General features: G+C 36.3%; 4 protein-coding genes across 7 annotated transcripts; 2 read left to right on the top strand and 2 right to left on the bottom strand.

The window, feature by feature from the left end:
- Window positions 1-738: 738 nt before the first annotated feature.
- On the bottom strand, window positions 739-3,996 carry LOC142556340 (F-box protein At1g70590). The gene is made up of 4 exons (XM_075667789.1): window positions 3,328-3,996; window positions 1,762-1,895; window positions 1,394-1,576; window positions 739-1,032 (listed from the first exon to the last, which is right to left on the bottom strand). The coding sequence occupies exons 1-4, from the start codon at window positions 3,866-3,868 to the stop codon at window positions 865-867; spliced, it is 1,026 nt and encodes a 341-aa protein (XP_075523904.1). The 5' UTR covers window positions 3,869-3,996; the 3' UTR covers window positions 739-864.
- Window positions 3,997-5,596: 1,600 nt separating this feature from the next.
- Window positions 5,597-8,730, top strand: LOC142556338 (ribose-phosphate pyrophosphokinase 4). Of its 2 annotated transcripts, XM_075667784.1 has the most exons (8): window positions 5,597-6,063; window positions 6,518-6,833; window positions 6,971-7,066; window positions 7,331-7,399; window positions 7,624-7,752; window positions 7,921-7,998; window positions 8,092-8,191; window positions 8,372-8,730. In XM_075667784.1, the coding sequence occupies exons 1-8, from the start codon at window positions 5,729-5,731 to the stop codon at window positions 8,503-8,505; spliced, it is 1,257 nt and encodes a 418-aa protein (XP_075523899.1). In that variant the 5' UTR covers window positions 5,597-5,728; the 3' UTR covers window positions 8,506-8,730. The 2 variants fall into 2 exon arrangements, with proteins under 2 accessions (XP_075523899.1, XP_075523900.1); XM_075667785.1 differs by lacking the exon at window positions 7,921-7,998.
- A 119-nt stretch (window positions 8,731-8,849) lies between these two features.
- On the top strand, window positions 8,850-12,257 carry LOC142556339 (protein POOR HOMOLOGOUS SYNAPSIS 1-like). 2 transcript variants are annotated; one of them, XM_075667788.1, is made up of 8 exons: window positions 8,850-9,315; window positions 10,031-10,147; window positions 10,252-10,317; window positions 10,396-10,499; window positions 10,764-10,960; window positions 11,059-11,102; window positions 11,202-11,229; window positions 11,408-12,257. In XM_075667788.1, the coding sequence occupies exons 1-8, from the start codon at window positions 8,956-8,958 to the stop codon at window positions 11,464-11,466; spliced, it is 975 nt and encodes a 324-aa protein (XP_075523903.1). In that variant the 5' UTR covers window positions 8,850-8,955; the 3' UTR covers window positions 11,467-12,257. The 2 variants fall into 2 exon arrangements, with proteins under 2 accessions (XP_075523903.1, XP_075523901.1); XM_075667786.1 differs by having other exon boundaries at window positions 10,758-10,960.
- A 1,194-nt stretch (window positions 12,258-13,451) lies between these two features.
- LOC142556336 (homeobox protein knotted-1-like 6) lies at window positions 13,452-17,447 on the bottom strand. 2 transcript variants are annotated; one of them, XM_075667782.1, is made up of 5 exons: window positions 16,781-17,447; window positions 16,404-16,523; window positions 16,168-16,297; window positions 13,787-14,025; window positions 13,452-13,707 (listed from the first exon to the last, which is right to left on the bottom strand). In XM_075667782.1, the coding sequence occupies exons 1-5, from the start codon at window positions 17,120-17,122 to the stop codon at window positions 13,549-13,551; spliced, it is 990 nt and encodes a 329-aa protein (XP_075523897.1). In that variant the 5' UTR covers window positions 17,123-17,447; the 3' UTR covers window positions 13,452-13,548. The 2 variants fall into 2 exon arrangements, with proteins under 2 accessions (XP_075523897.1, XP_075523898.1); XM_075667783.1 differs by having other exon boundaries at window positions 16,186-16,297; window positions 16,781-17,444.
- Window positions 17,448-18,783: the final 1,336 nt, after the last annotated feature.

Genomic DNA, 18,783 nt, shown 5'->3' with positions numbered 1-18,783 from the left:
GAGTAGTTCTTGTTTCAGTACCTTTCACAAGACTCCGTAGCCAGACTTGACTCTTTTAGGCAAATTACGAAGTACATGGGCGTCCTCGGCGGTGAATGTGATTCACCACATCTCATTATGTTTGTTCTGCTTTCTGAGCACCATAGGCTGCTCATCGCCTCTACCTCTATGTTGTTCTGATCTGAAGATGCTTCTTCTAGTGTCAAGGTTTCTCGAGCCTCCTCCTACTTTTCTACCATCTCGACATCTTCCAGCATCTTTTTTATCCAATCATTCCACTTTTAGCTTCCTATATGCCCCTCGTCCTGTAGTTGTTATGGTACATTAATTCTTATAACTAATAAACAGAGTAAATATGCAATCTTTCATTTTAATCAAGCTCGTGATTAAAAACTAATGAAACACAGTAAACAGACGTAAGAAGAAAATCCAGCTGCTTTCGTGTTGTGTATGAATATGTTTGTCTTGGTTTCACTGCTCATTGATTTACTCGAACCCGAGATGTAAAGTTCATATTTTCAAAGTTTTATTTGAACTGTTATTACGTAAGATTACAAGTCTACCCAAAAGAATAACTTAAACATTTCTAGCATTTAACGCTGGAGCAACTTTATACATATGATGGATGAATTCGAGTATAACATAATACTGGATTGAGTACGAGTAGATCCCAAGTAATAAGATTGCCCGTTGTCGCACAGACCTTATCTATTGCAGTTTACCCATAGAAACACCCAGTTGAAAAGATCAAGTTTCATACAATTAACATTACACAGGCTATTCTCAGTAGATGCAACTCAGTATATACATCATAAAGACTTATGCTAAGTAAGAAATACGCAAGTAAAAGTGTCAAATAAAGATTCAGCGAGTGGAAGGCAAAGCACGCCAATTGTCAGCAAGAAACATTGCTCTATCAAACGACGTTGCAGAAAGTTGCTGGAGTATAACGTTTTTCACATGAGCTGCAGCCCTCTCGCCAGCCCTCGTTGCCAGCTCTAGGTACACCACAGCCTTCAGCATCTCCCCTTCCTGTCCAAGTAGTAGTGTGAATCTCAATGAATACATATTCTGATATACTTATATAGATCAGGTATCATGCTGCTACCGAGTGATGGCATGGAGAGAGATAATGAAATGGTCTTTATTTATCTATTATTACAATGAGGGTTGGGAGTTTTTGCTTTTACGTGCGATCAAACCCACTCCTTTCCTCTATTGGATGAAATTTATGCCACTACACCACTAGCGGTCTTGGTAAAATGCGGTCTTTTATTTAGAAAGAAAAAAGATAGTATTCCAATAAATTAGGAGGTATCTACCCAGCTAATGAACCCATGCGAAACAGTGAAAGTATTCTCATGAATGATTATAGAGGATGTCGGCTACGTACGGAAAAGAGACACAGTCCATGCTCGAACTGAGCTTTGCTGTGGCCACGATCAGCGGCCCTCTTCATCCATTTTCTTGCTAACCTATGGGATTGAGCTAAACCTTCACCCAATGAGTAGCAGAGAGATGTATTGTACATAGCACGTACATATCCCCCTTCAGCAGCTCTCAGATACCAACGGGACTGTCAAAATTAAATAGTCCATAGAGAGAAGAGTCGGATGAATCAACGTAAAAAAATGAGATGCGTGACTAAAATAATTGGAAAGAAAATGAGATAATTTCAAAAAATCAAATCTAGCAGTATGTACTCCATTGGCCAAAAAATTAGATCAGGAAAGATAGAAGTAAAGATGTGCCAAATGATACCGCTGCTTGGAGACTTGGTTTAACTCCTCGACCTTGATGTAAGCAAAGTGCAAGTTGGTATTGAGCCCGAACATGGCCTGCGAAGGAAGCCCTGTGTAACCATTCAACTGCCTCTTCCGTGTTCGGAGGATTAGCTGCATCATACATGATCTTCAAAACATGATTAACAAAATCAAGTCCATCAGATCTCTGATGGCGAAAGCAATCAAATTTATCTATCATCCGACTAACATTTTGGATTTTTGAAGCCTCATTACAAGGAAAAATGGCTATTATCAACACGAAAGTGGTCAAGACCATTTATCCAAATTTTATCCTTCAGTTCCACGAATCAGTACTGTTTTAATGTGAAGGGAATGACACTGACTGGTAAAATAAGTACTAGTACTTCCTGGCAGAGAGTGCTAATATATTTTTATTTTTCATTCAAGCATCGAAACTATATATATTTTGCAGTAAATAAACGCAGCAATTCGGGACATCGGATAGACAGATGCAAGCATAAAAAACTTGGATTACTTGGGATATCTTTTTCTCCCCGATCTAAAAATTTCTTCCTCGAAACAACTTGGGTTAAGATTTGCATTTCGATAATCAAACAAGACAACACTGAAAGTGGAATCACTAACATTGCACTTTATTTTCATGTTCAATATCACTAAATGCATCTATGTAACTATGAAATTTAGCATTCGGGAAAAAAAGAAAAGAAAAAATAAGACCATTTGCAAGATCACTCATTTTTTACTGATCACTCATTTTTTACTGACTGAGAATAAAAGGCAACGAAAAAGATTTCTAGCACAACGTTGATAATCGGATGCTAACATTTTACCTATATATTAAGTCCACAACACCACCACAAAGGCATGCTAAAATTTTCTTCCTAGTCAACAGTCCATCTTAAAATACTCAAAATCATGATCACAAGCCGTACATTGGCATCAAAGGAAGACGCAGAAAATATGAAAGCCATAAAATAATCTTGAATTATTCAAAACTCATCAAACAATGGTTTCAGTACACGGACAAGAAGGGCAAGGAAAAAAAAAATTCTGATCCTTCCACAAACAACAGCAATTCTACTTTAATTTTGTGTTAAAAGAAAGTAAAAGGCGACCCCTTGCCTTGCCTTAGATATATACCACTAAAACCACCACGGCGACTTAAACTGTCGCTTGATTAAAATTCAATACTCCTAAAACTTCATATTGCAGAAAATTGCTGGTATTGAGGCACCGGCAATCCACTTTTTGATTTTCATCCATTTCCTTCCAACAATGCATAGCCTCCTTCCAATCCACATTTTGACCCATCCAACCAAACATTCCTGTCACATTTCTTAATGAGGCAGGAATTTCTAACTAGACGATAAAGAGTATCAACCAAATTCCAAATTCACAATTCAAATTGAGCCCACGAGGCACGAAATAAATTTCCATAAATTTAACAAGCAACAAAAATATATCAAACTCAAGCATCAAGCCCAAAAAAAAAAGATAAAAGAATAAATTGATATACAAATAGGGAACGTTTCAAGAAAGGAAGCGATTTTAAACAAAGTACCTTGCAAAAACGAAAGAGCCAAATTACACTGTCCAGCTGGATCGCCAAGCTCGGCTGCTCTTCTATACCAAGAAATCCCCTCCTCCCTTTTACCTAATTCCCAATAAATCAGACCCGCATCAACCATAGCAAGCGTAGAGCCACGCGCCGCACCTTTCAAGAAAGAATCCAAAGCCTTGCTCCAATTTGCCTTCATCCCCCCACGCCCATGCTTGAACCTCTTCCCCCATTTCAAGAATACCATCGCCTCGCGCAAGGGCTTAAGCGCGTCCCTCCACGCTCTGCAAACAAGGGAAGCTGCCCTCAAGTCCGGCAAAGAGAATGACGCCATAATTCTCGCGAGAACATCGTAAGGGAGCGCGGAGAAATCTGGGACTTTGTACAAGGAAGACGGGGAAGATGACGGGTTCGGTTTGGATGAGAGATGGATTCTGGAGGACTTGATGAAATTTGACGAAGTGTGAGGTTTTTTGATGAAAGGGAGAGCTATGAAGTGAGGGCTGTCCGATTTGCATGGCCATGTCTTCTGCTTCATGAGCATGAGGAGCGGCGATGGTGCGGCGGCGGCGGAGTTTGGGGGCAGCGGACGTCGGTGGAGCGAGAGGGCAGTGGTAGGGGTGTCACGTAAATTGAAACGTCAGACAAAATTAGAAAGGCCGAAAGAAACCATTTGGGAGTAATTATTGGGTCTGCCTATTTTAGTAAAACATACAAGGATTTATGTAATTTTTCAGATCGCAAATAATGTCAAATATTAAATTGTAATAATAAAGTAAACATAAATAAATCCATCCATATAAAATAAAAGTATTTAGGGCATTGGCATTTTATAGAAACTACGCAAATGGCTGTTCAACTATCTCATTTAGAGAAGACTTTTTAGTGGGAGTGGGAGCACTAAATAATTGTTATTCATAATCCTATACTGATGACTTGCTTTGAGAGTGGTAGCTGGTCATTTTCTTTTCATGTATGAGATCACAGCTTCAACTTAAATATGGCCACTTGAATCATATCTTCTCTTAGATGTTAAGACATTAACGATAATCAACTACGAAAACATATTTGTTATATACAGCAAAATATGTGCTTCAATTTGGTTCATATACTGTCATTTTTAAAGGCGAGGAGAAAACTACTGCGGCATACGAAAGCAGGAGCATAGAACTGACCGACGCTGCCTTCTTGATCAAGAATATCGCTGCCGATACTCAAGTATCCAAAGGCACCGTCGCCAACTCCAATGTATTTTTAATATGGAGGGTGGGTCTAAAGGGCCTTTAGCCCTGGGTATTGTCTTTCCTCTTTTGCTTGGTGATAGCATTTTATTTTCATGCATGTTTTTAATAATATATTTTTTTGCAATTTTGAACTTGATTTTGGTAGATGATATTTGATTTTATAGATTTCTTTATCTTGAATGTGATTAAATAGGTTGGTTTAAAGGGATTTTTATTTTGTTGTGAATATTTGTCGTGTGATGAATGATTGAAAAATGCACAATAAAATGTCTACATGAATTTTTGTGTCAATTTCTTGCAATTTAGAGGTCTTTGTTTAGCTTAAAGTTTTCGCATTGCTGATATATAATAATATAATTTTATGACTTTGTAACTGATCTTACGAGCTAATATTATAGAAATAATATCTGTAAATTTTATGATATATTGATAGTAGATGATTTAGATTGAATATAAGTTGTTTTTTTTAATTCCAATTTTCCTTTATATATAGTTGATACATAGTTAGTTTTATTAACATCTTGATTATGATACATGCTATTCTCACTTTACAGTAATTATAAAAAAAATTTTTTAGAAATATAACTCTATAAGACGCTTCCTCGAAACAAAATTTGCTCACACGATGAAAATTTTATGACTACGTTCATGTCCAGGTAACATCATAGATGTCATTTGTTGCTATTTTGATCTATTAATATTCACGTTTATCAAACAACACTATCTTTATCCGTTTAAACAAATTAGTTTTCAAATTACCAACACTATCTATCCCTAAGCCATAAAAATTGCACATGTATTTAATATAATTGATATATTATTATTATTCGAATAGCCAATAAAATTTTTCACACAAGATAATAAATATTTTAAATTGAATTATATTATTATTTTATTAAAAATCACTTTGTTATTTAAAAAGTGGTTACAAATTATGAGTGAAATAATAAATTATATTGAATTAAATAAAATTTTATATATAAATTAAAACTCAACAAACAAAGGATAGTTACTCGGCAAAGCCGACATTACGAGTTATCCATCATTTTCACGTCCGTGATACATTACAGCCGACAAAAAACTGAAAGTCGCTTATAGCTTGCCTCTTTCCTCATTCAACTCCGCCCCGCACGCGGCGGTCACCGCCGTTGACTACACCAATGTCAGCCATTTCGCCATCCTCTCACTTTTCTGCATCGTCCAGAAAAACCCAAAATTCGGTTCTCCCCTTTAAAAAACTTATCTCTTCCTTTCGTTGCGAGATCATGAATCCATCTTCTGTTCCCCACAATTGGACCGTCGACTGCGTTTCTTCAACCAACCCAATTCATATTATAATCAAACCTCCGAGTTCAATTCCTTTGGCTTCTACTATGAATTCTTCGCTTAAGAATTCCAAAAGGGTTTGCCTTTTTCATTGTTCTGAGATGAGGGATCTGGCTGAGAGAATAGCCGCTGAATCCGACGCCATTGAGCTTCGTAGCATTAGTTGGAGGTAACATTTTATTCATTAGTAAATCTGATAACTTTTCTTTCTAGTTACGTTAAGAGATTTTGTAAAAATGTTAGTGAGACGGGATCTTCAGTATGACCAATAATTGCAGTCTTGTTGTCCCGTATGTTACGAAGAATTTCAAATTTCGGGCTATCTCTTAAATTGTTACGTATGCGTCTTAAGTCACAGCATTCTCATGGAGGATCCAAATGATTGCCGCCTGTTTTGAACATGAATTCTTTTTAGCTTTGAGTGAACAAATAAACCAGCATCTTCATTTTATTAAGTTGATTTCGCGGGGGTTTGCTTATTTTGTTTATGAAGAAAATGTTAGGAGACAATGTATTCTCAGACATCGATTTCTTTGTCTATTTTTACTATTGAAACATATTGACGATCTGCAAGGTTTATGCCATTTTAAAGTGTCTTATTTGATAGTTCCAACCTAAATCAGGGCGTTTGAAGACGGATTCCCCAACTTATTTATATCAAATGCTCAAGGAGTTCGTGGACAACATGTAGCTTTTCTAGCTTCATTTAGCTCTCCTGGAGTCATTTTTGAGCAATTGTCTATCATCTACGCCCTGCCAAAATTATTTGTATCATCTTTCACTCTTGTCCTGCCGTTTTTCCCCACGGGAACTTCCGAGCGTATGGAAGATGAAGGGGATGTCGCCACAGCATTTACACTGGCCAGAATCTTGTCAAATATTCCTATATCAAGGGGTGGACCCACTAATTTAGTCATATTTGATATACATGCCTTGCAGGTGGGTACAAAAATATTTCTTTGGTAACTCGGTTATTGTTCTCTCATGCATTCATACTATGAAATTGGTTTCTGTAATATTTCAATAAATATGTTTATTCTTAGTGTGACCATTTCAATTTTTTCTTCATACTGCAGGAGAGATTTTACTTTGGTGACAATATTTTACCATGCTTTGAAAGTGGTATACCGTTGCTTTTGAATAGGCTCCAACAACTCCCCGATTCTGACAATGTAAGATGCTGCTTTTTGGATCTCCTTACAGGAATCGATTTTCATATTATTTGAATGTTCTTGAAATTGATGTATTCTACGATTTACATTTTTTTGTGCGATTTCTCGGTACTAATTTTCTCATACTTCTGCAATGATGACAACCGAGTTGACCTTCTCAGAAGTAGCTCTTGTGAAATCAATCAACCCATTTAAGAGATGAGCTGAAGTCAATCAACATAATTTTAATTGTAAATGTTGCCAGTTTCTTTTTCCTCTGTCCAGATCACAGTTGCTTTTCCAGATGATGGCGCATGGAAACGTTTTCACAAGCAGCTGCAGCACTTCCCAATGGTACTAGTTTTTAATTAACTTCGATGAAAAATGCCACTTGAGCATCATGATTCTTTGGCAATAATTAATTTTTTGTCTTAATTTATATATTTTATCCTTGAGTTTATAAATTCATGTCATGGCTGCAGGTACATACAAGTGGTGTCTCGGTTCTCCAATTTTCTTTTATATGATCTATGGTGCATTAAGTTGGCATAACTTAATTTGTTTGGTTCAATTGGCAGATTGTTTGTGCCAAAGTTAGGGAAGGTGATCAACGAATTGTACGCCTAAAAGAGGGAGATCCTGAGGGCCGCCATGTTGTGATAGTGGACGACCTTGTGCAGTCAGGTGGCACTTTGCTTGAGTGTCAGGTTAGTGACAGAAGTTAACTGCATGAAGTGAGAGTTATCTATTTGGATATTTCACCAAACATACTGGAAAAAAGATCCACGACACAAAGATATTCAGTCATTCTTGTTGTTATCATATTTTTCACACTTGTAGTCATTACTCCTCGGCAATCTTCTTCTTATACACAGCTAGATGATGTTCGTGTGTTTTCATTCACGGCATGCAATTTGGATAATCTGCTTCAAACAAGGCAAATCGTTGCCAAAGTATCTTAAAATCTTGTATTTGCTGCTTGTGAGAGTGAAAAATTGTGATACATTTTGTTAACCGTGCAATCCTGATAATATGTGATTTATCAGAAAGTGCTGGCCAAACATGGAGCAGCAAAAGTTAGTGCCTATGTGACGCATGGAATTTTCCCAAACAAGTCGTGGGAGAAATTTAAACATGATGATGGAGGTGATAACATTTCAAAAGTTTTCATTTTATATATGTTGAGCTTTCATTCAACATTTTCATTAATTTGTATTATTTCTTTTAAAATCAAGGCTTGGTCTTCGCCTTTGCCTTGAATTCTGTCTTCGTGGTGCATATTTGTAACGCATCATTTAAAGATCACTCATGCTTTAATCTCTTCAGCACACCCTTCGACCGGGATGACGTACTTCTGGATCACAGACTCGTGCCCACAAACAGTGAAGCAGGTTAAAAACAAAGCCCCATTCGAAGTTATAAGTCTTGCTGCTGCTATAGCATCCACGCTTCAGGTTTAGTAGTTGGCCCACGGAGTCGTCCCTTCTCTCTGCTGTGGTGAGTTCATCTAGAGACAAGCAAAGCAAACCAAGGCTTCATATCCGGGCGATTTTTTTTTGGTATTGTATATTATGTGTGGAACTATGCAGCAGGTGCCTTACTAGTATTATTATTATTCTTTGCTTGGTAAATAAGAAGGCCAGACGTCAATTTTTGTTTTTTAATAAATTTTTTATTATCTTTCATGCGTAATTGCTGAAAAATATTTAACTCGTGCATTTTTTTATTTTGCGTGCGACGATGGGGGGATGCTTTAAAAAGTTCTTTTGTATGCATCCGTTAAGATTTTCAAGCTACAATGGTTCCACCCAACTTTAGTTTTCAACAAGTGTGTATCACCCAATTTTGATTTTGTCAACTAAAAAGCAAGTATTAATGTGAAAACAGTGGGGAATAAATAAAATCCATAAATGCGACACTGGACAAAGTATTTCGCGACTCTTCTCTGGACTATCTATATAAACCGCATCAGCTCCTCGTTTTCCCCGCAGTTTGAAAATTCGGAAATGGCGGGAACACCAGTAGCGACTCCCTCCTCACTTATAGATCGATGGAATATTCATTACGCACGATTCATGAACTACCGCTCCACCCTTGTCGACCACACCCATCCTTATCTCACGCCTATCTCCGCCGCCTGGAAAAATCGCCACCAAGGAGGCACTTGGATCACCACCTTGTCCGCTGCCTCACTCAAGCTCATATTCAAACGAACTGCTGAGGGCTTGGATGACGTAGTTCTAGTCATTTCTCTTCGATCTTGCGTACTTGTAAGTTGAACTTTCTTCTGGGACAAATTTTTTTCTTTATACGACGTAGTCTGTGATTTTGTCGTATCACCGGTGCTCGAATCAAATCAATCAAAACGTGTTGTGAGCATTTAACTCGATTTAGGTGCTTGAACGAGGTCAATCGACCTCCAGCTCATTGATTTCCTGTAAATATTTATGAGATATTGTACCTTGCGATGATGTTAATGTACGTTATTTCAGGTGCTTGAATAAGATTAAACAATCTCCTGCTATTTAAAATGCGGCAATATCTATATCTTGTAGCTTGCCAATTTTCTGTTCTTAAGAGTAATTATTTGTGGTATCCTAATCTCATCGCAATATTTTTTGCAAAGAATGGCTCCGTTTGGATTCTACTGGCAATTGAATCATAGGTGCCATTTTTTATTTATGTGAGCCCCAACTTTCGAATTCAAGGCATGCAAAATTCTCTGAATTTCTAATTTGATGCATGTGATCCAATTATGACAGCCTGTGTTCATTTTTAGTTGTTTCAAAGGGAGGTCTATTTATAAGAAAAATTCAATTGTGATGTTTATCACCTAGAGTTGGGGATCCCTGCCATTACTCTCGTTCACTACTAACAGAAGTGTAACCGATACTTTGTCCTCCAATTCTAATAATACCATGGTTGAACATGGACATTTAGTAAGTTTGGTATGGATATGATTAAAAAAAATTGGTTGTCTTACAGGAAGAACATCACATCTCAAAGGTGTATTTTTCACGGCCTCAAGTTTCATGTGTGTCTGGGTTCCCCGCAAGGGGGAGCAGGGCTGTTTTTGTGAGCTATAAAGATGGTATTGGTCAGGCAAGTTGCTGGCACTTGGACACTCTTAATAATTTTTCAAGGATTCTGTGCTAAATTTTAGAATTGCCCTTGCGTTGTAAATTCAAGTTAATGCTTCTCTGCAGATTCAGAAATTCGCACTGCATTTTTTCACCGTCTTTGAAACAGAAAAGTTCATGGATGTTCTGAAGGTAAATATGGCACTATCCATAATTTTAGTACCTGAAACTAGTTATTTATTTCCACTCGGTATGAAAATTTCGAATCAGGAAATTTTTGCAAATGGAAGTCCTCGACGGCTTGAATACCCTGGACTTAATTCTGAAATATCATCCCAGGCCGAGGTATTACCTTTTGATGGACCCAGGTGCAGGTTAGTAGCAGGATATAACCTTAACTTCTCACTGTTCTTGACAATGAACTTTTGTCAACATCGAAGAAGAGTAACAAGTTTAGGTGGGCCCAGAAAATTCAATGAAAATGAAAGTGCATCAAGGAGTGATACTTTTAACTCTGAAAAAAAAGCGCAAATAAAATTTGAAGACATTTAGTGGGATGGTGACCGGGCAAAAGGTTTACCTCTGGTTATAAATTCTTTTACAAAATGAGGTCTGATGCCATGCTTATATAGTATCAGGTCTGACGGAGATTGGCAGCTTGCAGCATCGGCAGAAACCAGTTCCCCGCTGATGCCTCCAGTTCTTGAATCTAATGCAGTTCAAGAACAATTTGCACCTGAAACGATAGAACTTCGGGAAGCCGCAGAGACAATTGCGTCATTTCCTCCCAGTTTCATGCAGTTGCTGAATAACTGTAACTCTGCAGTTTATGAAGGTACTTTGCCTCATTAATGATATGCTTACCATGCCCGCAGTTGTTTTGTTAATTCTAGTCCTCTGGCTTACTGTTGCCTGTTAATCATCTGTGTGCAGCAAAGCCTATACGACATGAGAAAGATCTTAAAACCCAATTCATGGTACACCCTCCACCTTTTTTCATACAATACTCTCTGCTTTTTGCAGATTCCATGTAAAACCATTACTGTAGTATTAATTAGTTATTATCTTTCTTACAGCGATATCTGGAGGGAAATTCATTACAAGGTATGATTTTAGAGAAGCAATCATCTTCTTTCGAAATGTTTGGTCATCGAAGGAACGTGCAAAAAAGATCTGAAATAAAATTTCTGATCGATCAAAATCTTATGGAGTTGTGCCTAACTACCGAGAAAACATGGCTTCCTTTAACGAATGGTTTGGTTTGATCTTATAAACATGACAGAGATAATTGCAACTGTTGAGGACGTCATCAACGAATTGGGATATGATATCGCTCTGTAAATGAAGCTTATTAAGTGACACCGCAGTTCGTTACATATAAGTCTACGGTAACGAGTTGTGCTCTTTCATTCACATCCAGATGTACATTGACGAGGGAATACGGTCGGTTGGATAAACTGCAAATAAGTGCACCGAAGACAAAATCATGCATATATTTTTACTTCCTGGAAATCTCTCTGGTTGCGCATGATAGTTATTTCAAGAATATTGAGTGCTTGGTTTTGTTACTCTCGTTGGGCATTGTTCTAATTTGCATATTCAGCATCAGCATGGTAACCCCTACCAGTGTTCAATTCTGTTTTCCTTGCCAACGAATTTGAATCTTTAGTTTGTTGCATGTCATAATGATTGCGTGCACTGTAATGCACAATAATCTCGATGTATAAATCTCAGATACAATAGAATCGTCATGTCCATGATAACTGATAACCAATGTTGAAGACTTGGTCTTCAGTTATCGCTCCATACTCAGAAATGGCAGTAAATGAAAATACCATATTTCAATCAGTTAATCTAAATCAAATGCACATGTAAATTTGTTTCAACGACCCCACCTTGTTGGGAAAAAAGTGAATATCTCAATCGATTAGACGTTAATCCACGCTCTAAATATTGACAAAAATTGAAGGAGAAATAAAAAATGGAACACAACGCATTAATATTTAATGGATACAAAATCAAACCACTTTAGTGAATAAATTAATGACACTCATGGCTTCTTCTCGGCAATAGCCAACAGAGTGCTGCTCAACTTCTGCATCTCTACGGTAAAGTGATCCACCTCCGTGGAAGAAACGCCAAACTCATCAAGCCCATCTTTGCAATCCGAGAAAGAAGTTGCAGACAGGTAAACTCTCAAAGAAGAGTCAGGATCATTCTTAACGAATCCAATGCAAGATTGGATGTTATCAGTAAGGGATTCGTACGCTTCATGACATGTGCTGTCGATGGACTCTTTTGTCTGTGGCTGAAAACCGGATGGCAGCTTGGAGCCAATGGTGTCGGCTATTGATTTGGCGGCTTTGGCCTTCTGTAGGGCGGCATTGAGCACGTTAGTCATGGTTTCCTCCCAGGTTTTGGCTCCCTTTGCTAGAGAGGTGCAGAAGGTCTTGTCATCTGCGGTTTTGCAGAAGGGGTTAACGGCAGTGGAGGTGGCAGAGGAGATGAGGAGGGCGGTGGCGATAAAGGCTACCGAGAAAACAACTTGTGGTTCTTGGTGAAGCCATTGTTTCCAAAGGGGGACTTTGATTATTATTTTTTTAAAAAAAGATTATAGTGTATCTCGATTATTCGTCCTTTGAGGCGTTTGAATGCCAATTAAGGACGTAATATTAAAACGGTGATTGGGTTTGGGTTTGTAGTTTGGTTAAATAAGTATTGTAGGAGTTGATGCTGCGTTATTTTCTCGTTTGCTTTTGGTCTTTCGTGAGTTCCCTAAATTAGGTGTGGCTTTGATTCGAGTGTTAGTAATTGGTGTGTTTTTGGTTTCCACTTTTGGGCCTTGAAGTTCGATTAGCCATTTCTTTGATTCGTGGAATGGAATAATTCTCGTAACAGCAATAGATAATGTAACTCGTGGACTACTTGAAGAGGATCCAACGAATATTATATATTCAAGCGTAAATATAATATAACCTTAGACACAAGTAATGAATAAAATATTAATGTCTTCGTCTCGATTGATCAGTTCCTAAACTTGCCAATTCAAAACATGTTAAAAAGATGGAAACCCTAAACGTCTTGCAATGAGCTTCCTTTTACTATATATTTTATATCTATTTGTGTGTGTATATACTATAGATAGATATATATATATATTTGATGTATGTAGGAAACATGACGTGTGGCATAAGAAAAACTTTTTCGAACGTAAGAAACTAAATCACATTTCATCTAATATAATCAGGCAAAAATGATTTGTATCATAAAATTTAGGAGACACGAATCATCCATGTGATAACATAAAGTCACAAAGATAGAAACCATACTTAAACCGATCATCTATTAATAATTCGAAAATTACAACTGTATATTGTGAATTATTTCTAAGAAATACACAAGATCAATTCTTTTTGGGGTCAATTAATTTCCAGCGTAAAAATGACCAGAGAGATTCTCCATCAGGGCCAACTGCATGTTCTCGGATGGTTTCCAATGGCGTTTCCTTTGATTTATGAACCAATTGTTGATTTGCTTTTGATCTAATCCTGTCGATTCCGCCAACGATATTTTATCCGCCTCCTGCACATAAACATAAGATTTAGTCTCCCTATAGTGTTTAAATCGACAAAAATAAAAGTTATAGGATGGGGATACCAACCGTTGGATACGGCCATTTGGAGTGAACATTCCACCATTCTAGCAACATTTGCCTAGCCTCCTTTGGTAGTTTTCCTTTCTTCTTCTTCTTAGAAAACTCTTTCTTTAGACTACTAATATGGCTACCATACCTTTGCAAAAGCCTGTCCTTGAGCTCGCGATCTTCGCCCTTCACGGAGGGGTCCTGATTCTCTGTCTCACCTCCGCTTAAATCCTCTTCCGACGATAAGCCCCCATCGTCTACAATAATCAAACTTAATGGATCAATGCAAGTACTATCATGAGATTGGATCTCGCAAACTAATGGGATGTCTGTTAAAACATTGGAATCGAATAGGTTGTGAATCAATCTTAATAGTAGGGTCGTGTTGGTTTAATTCCATTGTTGTATGAACAAAGCTTGATGAAGAAGTAAATTCAAGTGACGTACTGTATATTGAGTGAAAAAAGGTACAGTAGTGTTAAAAGAAACGGCAAGCATCAGCATGGGCCTCGATCTTGACATAGACCCCACAGTACAATGGGGTTCTATGAATGGGCCCAAAATCAAGGACTCCAAACTTAAAATGCACGCCCAGACAAGATTCCCAATTACTGCTACCCCACAGTACAATGGGCACGATGTTCAATGAAAATGTTTGATAATGCAAAAAAATCTGGAAAGAAGATAGTGAACGTGGGCCGGGCCTTCAGCGTAAACCCCGGGCGTCCATGTGAAAATTCGACCACCCGCCTTACCCGGGCTTTTCCACATCCGATAGCCCCTCGTCTCTCTCCACCCATCTTACGTAACCAGGCAGGCATGCCTATATCAACTCCTCCATTACAGGCTAAAAAGATAAATCGAGCTCAAAACCTAAAAATAATAATAATCTATTTCAATAAGTAAACATCATGAAACTCTCAACCATAGACGGACGGACATGTAAATCATTGGTATTTGAGCCACTAATACTTACTACTATATATATATATGAATGAATGAATGAAAGAAAGAAAGAAAGAAATCATTTTAATCATTTTTAAACACTCCATGCAGATGATAAATTCTCAATTCAAAATCTATCCAACACATATAAATGTAAAAGACATGTGATTTAATTTTACAGATCCCAATTATACTTAAAACCACATACAAGTAAGTTAAGTACACACTTCGCTTCTCAATTATTCATTAGAGTTCAGACAATGCAAACTCATCGGAAGATTCTAATAATCCCTAAAATAACACGTTATGTATAATATATGACACCATCAGAAACCCCATTTTTATCTAATGCTTAAATAAATAGGCATTGTTTTCAGAAATCAAATATACGTTCTATGATGATCCTAAATCCATGCAAGATAGCTAAATATTTCTAGCTGGAAATACTCATCTTTCCCTCTCCAGATTTATATGCTGCAACTCTTTGTTTCCACGCGCACATTAGATCACAAATAGGTTTCGAAACACGATCAAGATTGTTGGTACTAAACTAAACGTCCTTAACTGGAGAATAGTGAGATATTACATCACCTTATAAACCTTGAAAAAACAAACAAATGGTAAATCCATCAACACAATGGTCAATAAATCCCATTTTCCTGAAGATTCATCATACTACCCCGAGAGAACCTTGATCTGCTACATTTTATTTCAAGATTCCGAATTAATACATTCTATTATATATCTTGAAAACACCATTCATTCTTTAATTTTTTTTTAGAAATTCACGGTGAAGTAAATGATGCTCAGATGAGACCAACTCTACTGATAATTATATGCTAAAGCACTGCAACAGAAGTTGATCTTTTAAAAAACATAATCGTTAGAAGTTATGTTACTTGGGTTTAAAAACTGATCCTTGAAAATTGATATGGAAATGAACCTAATCAAAACTCCAAAAGAAAACCGAAGACAACAGGAAAAGGAGACGCGTGCCCACAGTTTTGCAGTGTTTTTTTTAATTGTAGATTACGCCGTGACTTTTCGTTTAAGGTTTACTCTTAACTGTACAGACAAAAAAGAGCGAATACATGTTACAGTAACACTTAACAGACATTCCATAAATTAATTAAAAAATATAGATCGGCAATGTCTGGAAAACAGCTCTGAATAAAAAGTTATCACTTGCTACCTATTACTGTTATTATAAATTATTAAAAACTAACAAAAGCAAGAACTTTGAGAAACACTTGCAACCCACAAAGTTAAGGGTTTTATGATTCTTGTAGGATGATTAATTTGATCGGGAAACCCTTTCGTTATCAGGGTCAGATTTTTCTAGGAATCTAAACACAATACAAACGCATGGACGTTAAGGAATTAAATGGTTTCGTTCATAAACTACACAAACAAACGAGAGAAAAGGCACAAAACTGTGTGTGTTGAGAGAAAACTCATGAATATGGGATTACCTATGCTTAAATTGCTGAGTTGGGTTTCAATATTGTTTAGAAAAGACGTAGCTTCTTCAAATGGCCTTGACAGATCCGAGTTGTATTTCATCAGTATGTCGCAATATGTTTCCTTCAAAAAAAATAAGGATCATTTCAACGAGCGCAAACGATGAAATTTACTGGTGTGTGTTTGGTGGATGTTTTTGAGAGAGAGAGAGAGAGAGAGAGAGAGAGACCATAAACTCATCGAGTTCAGGATCGATTCCTATGCACGTTGCAACTGTATCTTGTCTGTATAAATCCTTTTCTCGCCGGATTTCGTCCAGTAGACAAGCTATCTCGGGAGGAACTCCAACCTTCAGATGTAAGAAGACAAACACAGTTTAATAGAAATTCCCAGCTGACTTCAAACTTCTGCTTATACAAATAATCAAATAAAATATTTTTTAAACCATCCACCAAAAACCCATGATTTTTATTTGGAAATCATCACATAAAACCCACAAAACCATGATCAAATATGTACATCAGCTATCCATCAACAGCGAAGTCATATATAATAGAATCAATTCTCGAAAACACGGGAAAAACAAAATTTTCAAATTATTTAAACCTTCTGGCAGTCAATATAGGCGTCAAGTAATTTTGGGTAAAAGGGATGTGAAGCGATTTTGGCCTTAATCGCCCTCGAATCAGCCTGATCATTTTCATCATCTCCTTCTCTTTGATTCTGAACATTCATGGAACCTGATTCAGATGGCACTGAAATATGGTATCCCAATCCTTCCGATCCATACACCGGAATCCGGTGGCGCTGGTCGGCGGAGTAAACAAAAGAAGGGTAATAATATTGGTGGTATTCAGCTGGAATTATGAGATTCTCGGGAGACATTAAAGCCTTGTCTGCGTAGTCATGATCGGTGTTTGTTGAGTGAATTCCATATATTTCATCCATATACTGATTTAGAACTCGTAGTAAAATATTTCCACTGCAGTGAAAGAATATGTGTTTGAAGAATCTTCGCGCAACACTTTAGCAATAAATAGATGATCCTTTCGTACTCCGAGGAAGAAAACTAAACAACAGGACTGTTCGGAGTGTCAGAGTTCTGGAGACAGCTGGTAGCGGCTGTGGCTGTGGCTGTGGTGGAAGGGTTATGGCCGTGAATTTTTCGAGAATATAATTAACCAATTCTGAAAGAGATCGAGGTTTGGGTCTTGAAGCTGCTTGAGGGAACTACCATTGAAATTAATTTTCTAATAAAACCCTTAAATTGATGATTTTCCATTATTTACTGAGTTATCATACTTCTAACAAATTGAAATAAGGCTAAAAGAAATATATTCCTTGTACTTTGTAAGATTTACTCAGGTAAATTACGGAGCCACAAAAATTTCAAAGTTTAGATAAAATAATTTTCGAGATAATTTTGGTTTCTCTTTAAAATTACCAACACGACGACAAACATTATTTATATATTTATGTCGAGTTATCGTTACTAAAAAAATTTTAAAAACATAGTCAATGAATTAAAACATTATTTATATATTTATGTTATCGTTACTTAAAAAAATTAAAAAAACTTAATTAAAAAACTAATATCTTGAATTGATATGTAATATAATATCAAATAAAAAAAACATAATATTTACGTAATCGAATAAATATTAAATGTCTCCAGATATAAATACATCAAGATCAATTCATCAAATTAGTTCGAATATGGATCACTTTCGATTTTACTACCAAAGCTAATTATTATGATACCACATGTACAGATATATTATGCAACATCCATGTCATTAATAGTTAATCTTTATTTTGATAATAAAAATATAAATTAATCAATTAAGTTAATGATGGTTCAAATTTTTTGAAGTGATTTTAGTTAGCAGTAAAAAAAAATATTTATTATTTAACAAAAACTTTGAAAAACAAGAAACATTTTTTTTAAAGAAATTCTGCTACAGGAAAGAATCACAAATTAAATAGTTGGGTGAGTTTAGAAAAAATAAAAGTAAATATAACCAAAGCTAAGAAGAAGCAAGTTGGGGGGCAATGTTTGATTGATGGATTGATTTGATTTGATTTGACTGATTTGATTTGATGTGATATGTTTGCAGTTAAAGCTGAGAGCAGCATTCATTCTCCCATTACCTAATAAACCATTTTTATCTACTTTTATTTTTTTTTTACTCTAAATCATATTATATATTTCATATTTTAATACATTATTATAATTGTTTTTACAGATTATTAATATAATATCAGCTTCTAACCAACATATAATAATCGATTACAGTAAACAGTTTTGTTTGAGGTTTATAACTTCATTTTAAATTTTAAATCATATTTTTATGTAAACACCGAGTTCAGAAGTTTTTATCTTGAATAAAATCATAAATTGAAAACTAAAATTTTGTTTTTACTAATTTTGGATGTATGTTATCTATATATAATCGGGATAATTTAATATTATAACTTTATAGTTTTCTCTTATTTTCGACTTTAATGTGTTAAATCATATCCTCGAATTCTGACTGTGTCTCGATTTCATTTGATCATTAGCTCTTACGAACAAACAAACATGAGTACCTCTATGAATTTATTTTTTA

Source organism: Primulina tabacum, chromosome 9 (genome assembly GCF_025594145.1).
Source record: "Primulina tabacum isolate GXHZ01 chromosome 9, ASM2559414v2, whole genome shotgun sequence".
Classification (NCBI taxonomy): Eukaryota; Viridiplantae; Streptophyta; class Magnoliopsida; order Lamiales; family Gesneriaceae; genus Primulina; species Primulina tabacum.
Note: the sequence above shows the minus strand (reverse complement) of the source record. Positions and strands in the feature narration are given on the sequence as shown.

Coding starts and splice junctions, on each gene's coding strand:
- LOC142556340 (XM_075667789.1), bottom strand. CDS start 3,868: ATGCTCATGAAGCAGAAGACATGGCCATGCAAATCGGACAGCCCTCAC. Junction 1,896..3,327: donor GGCTCTTTCGTTTTTGCAAG/GTACTTTGTTTA, acceptor TGTATGATGCAG/CTAATCCTCCGAACACGGAA. Junction 1,033..1,393: donor ATGGACTGTGTCTCTTTTCC/GTACGTAGCCGA, acceptor CTACTTGGACAG/GAAGGGGAGATGCTGAAGGC.
- LOC142556336 (XM_075667782.1), bottom strand. CDS start 17,122: ATGGATGAAATATATGGAATTCACTCAACAAACACCGATCATGACTAC. Junction 16,298..16,403: donor CTGAACTCGATGAGTTTATG/GTCTCTCTCTCT, acceptor TTTTTTTTGAAG/GAAACATATTGCGACATACT. Junction 13,708..13,786: donor CCAAATGGCCGTATCCAACG/GTTGGTATCCCC, acceptor GTTTATGTGCAG/GAGGCGGATAAAATATCGTT.
- LOC142556338 (XM_075667784.1), top strand. CDS start 5,729: ATGTCAGCCATTTCGCCATCCTCTCACTTTTCTGCATCGTCCAGAAAA. Junction 7,999..8,091: donor CAAGGCAAATCGTTGCCAAA/GTATCTTAAAAT, acceptor GTGATTTATCAG/AAAGTGCTGGCCAAACATGG. Junction 8,192..8,371: donor ATTTAAACATGATGATGGAG/GTGATAACATTT, acceptor TAATCTCTTCAG/CACACCCTTCGACCGGGATG.
- LOC142556339 (XM_075667786.1), top strand. CDS start 8,956: ATGCGACACTGGACAAAGTATTTCGCGACTCTTCTCTGGACTATCTAT. Junction 10,148..10,251: donor ATAAAGATGGTATTGGTCAG/GCAAGTTGCTGG, acceptor GCTTCTCTGCAG/ATTCAGAAATTCGCACTGCA. Junction 11,230..11,407: donor GGAGGGAAATTCATTACAAG/GTATGATTTTAG, acceptor TAAACATGACAG/AGATAATTGCAACTGTTGAG.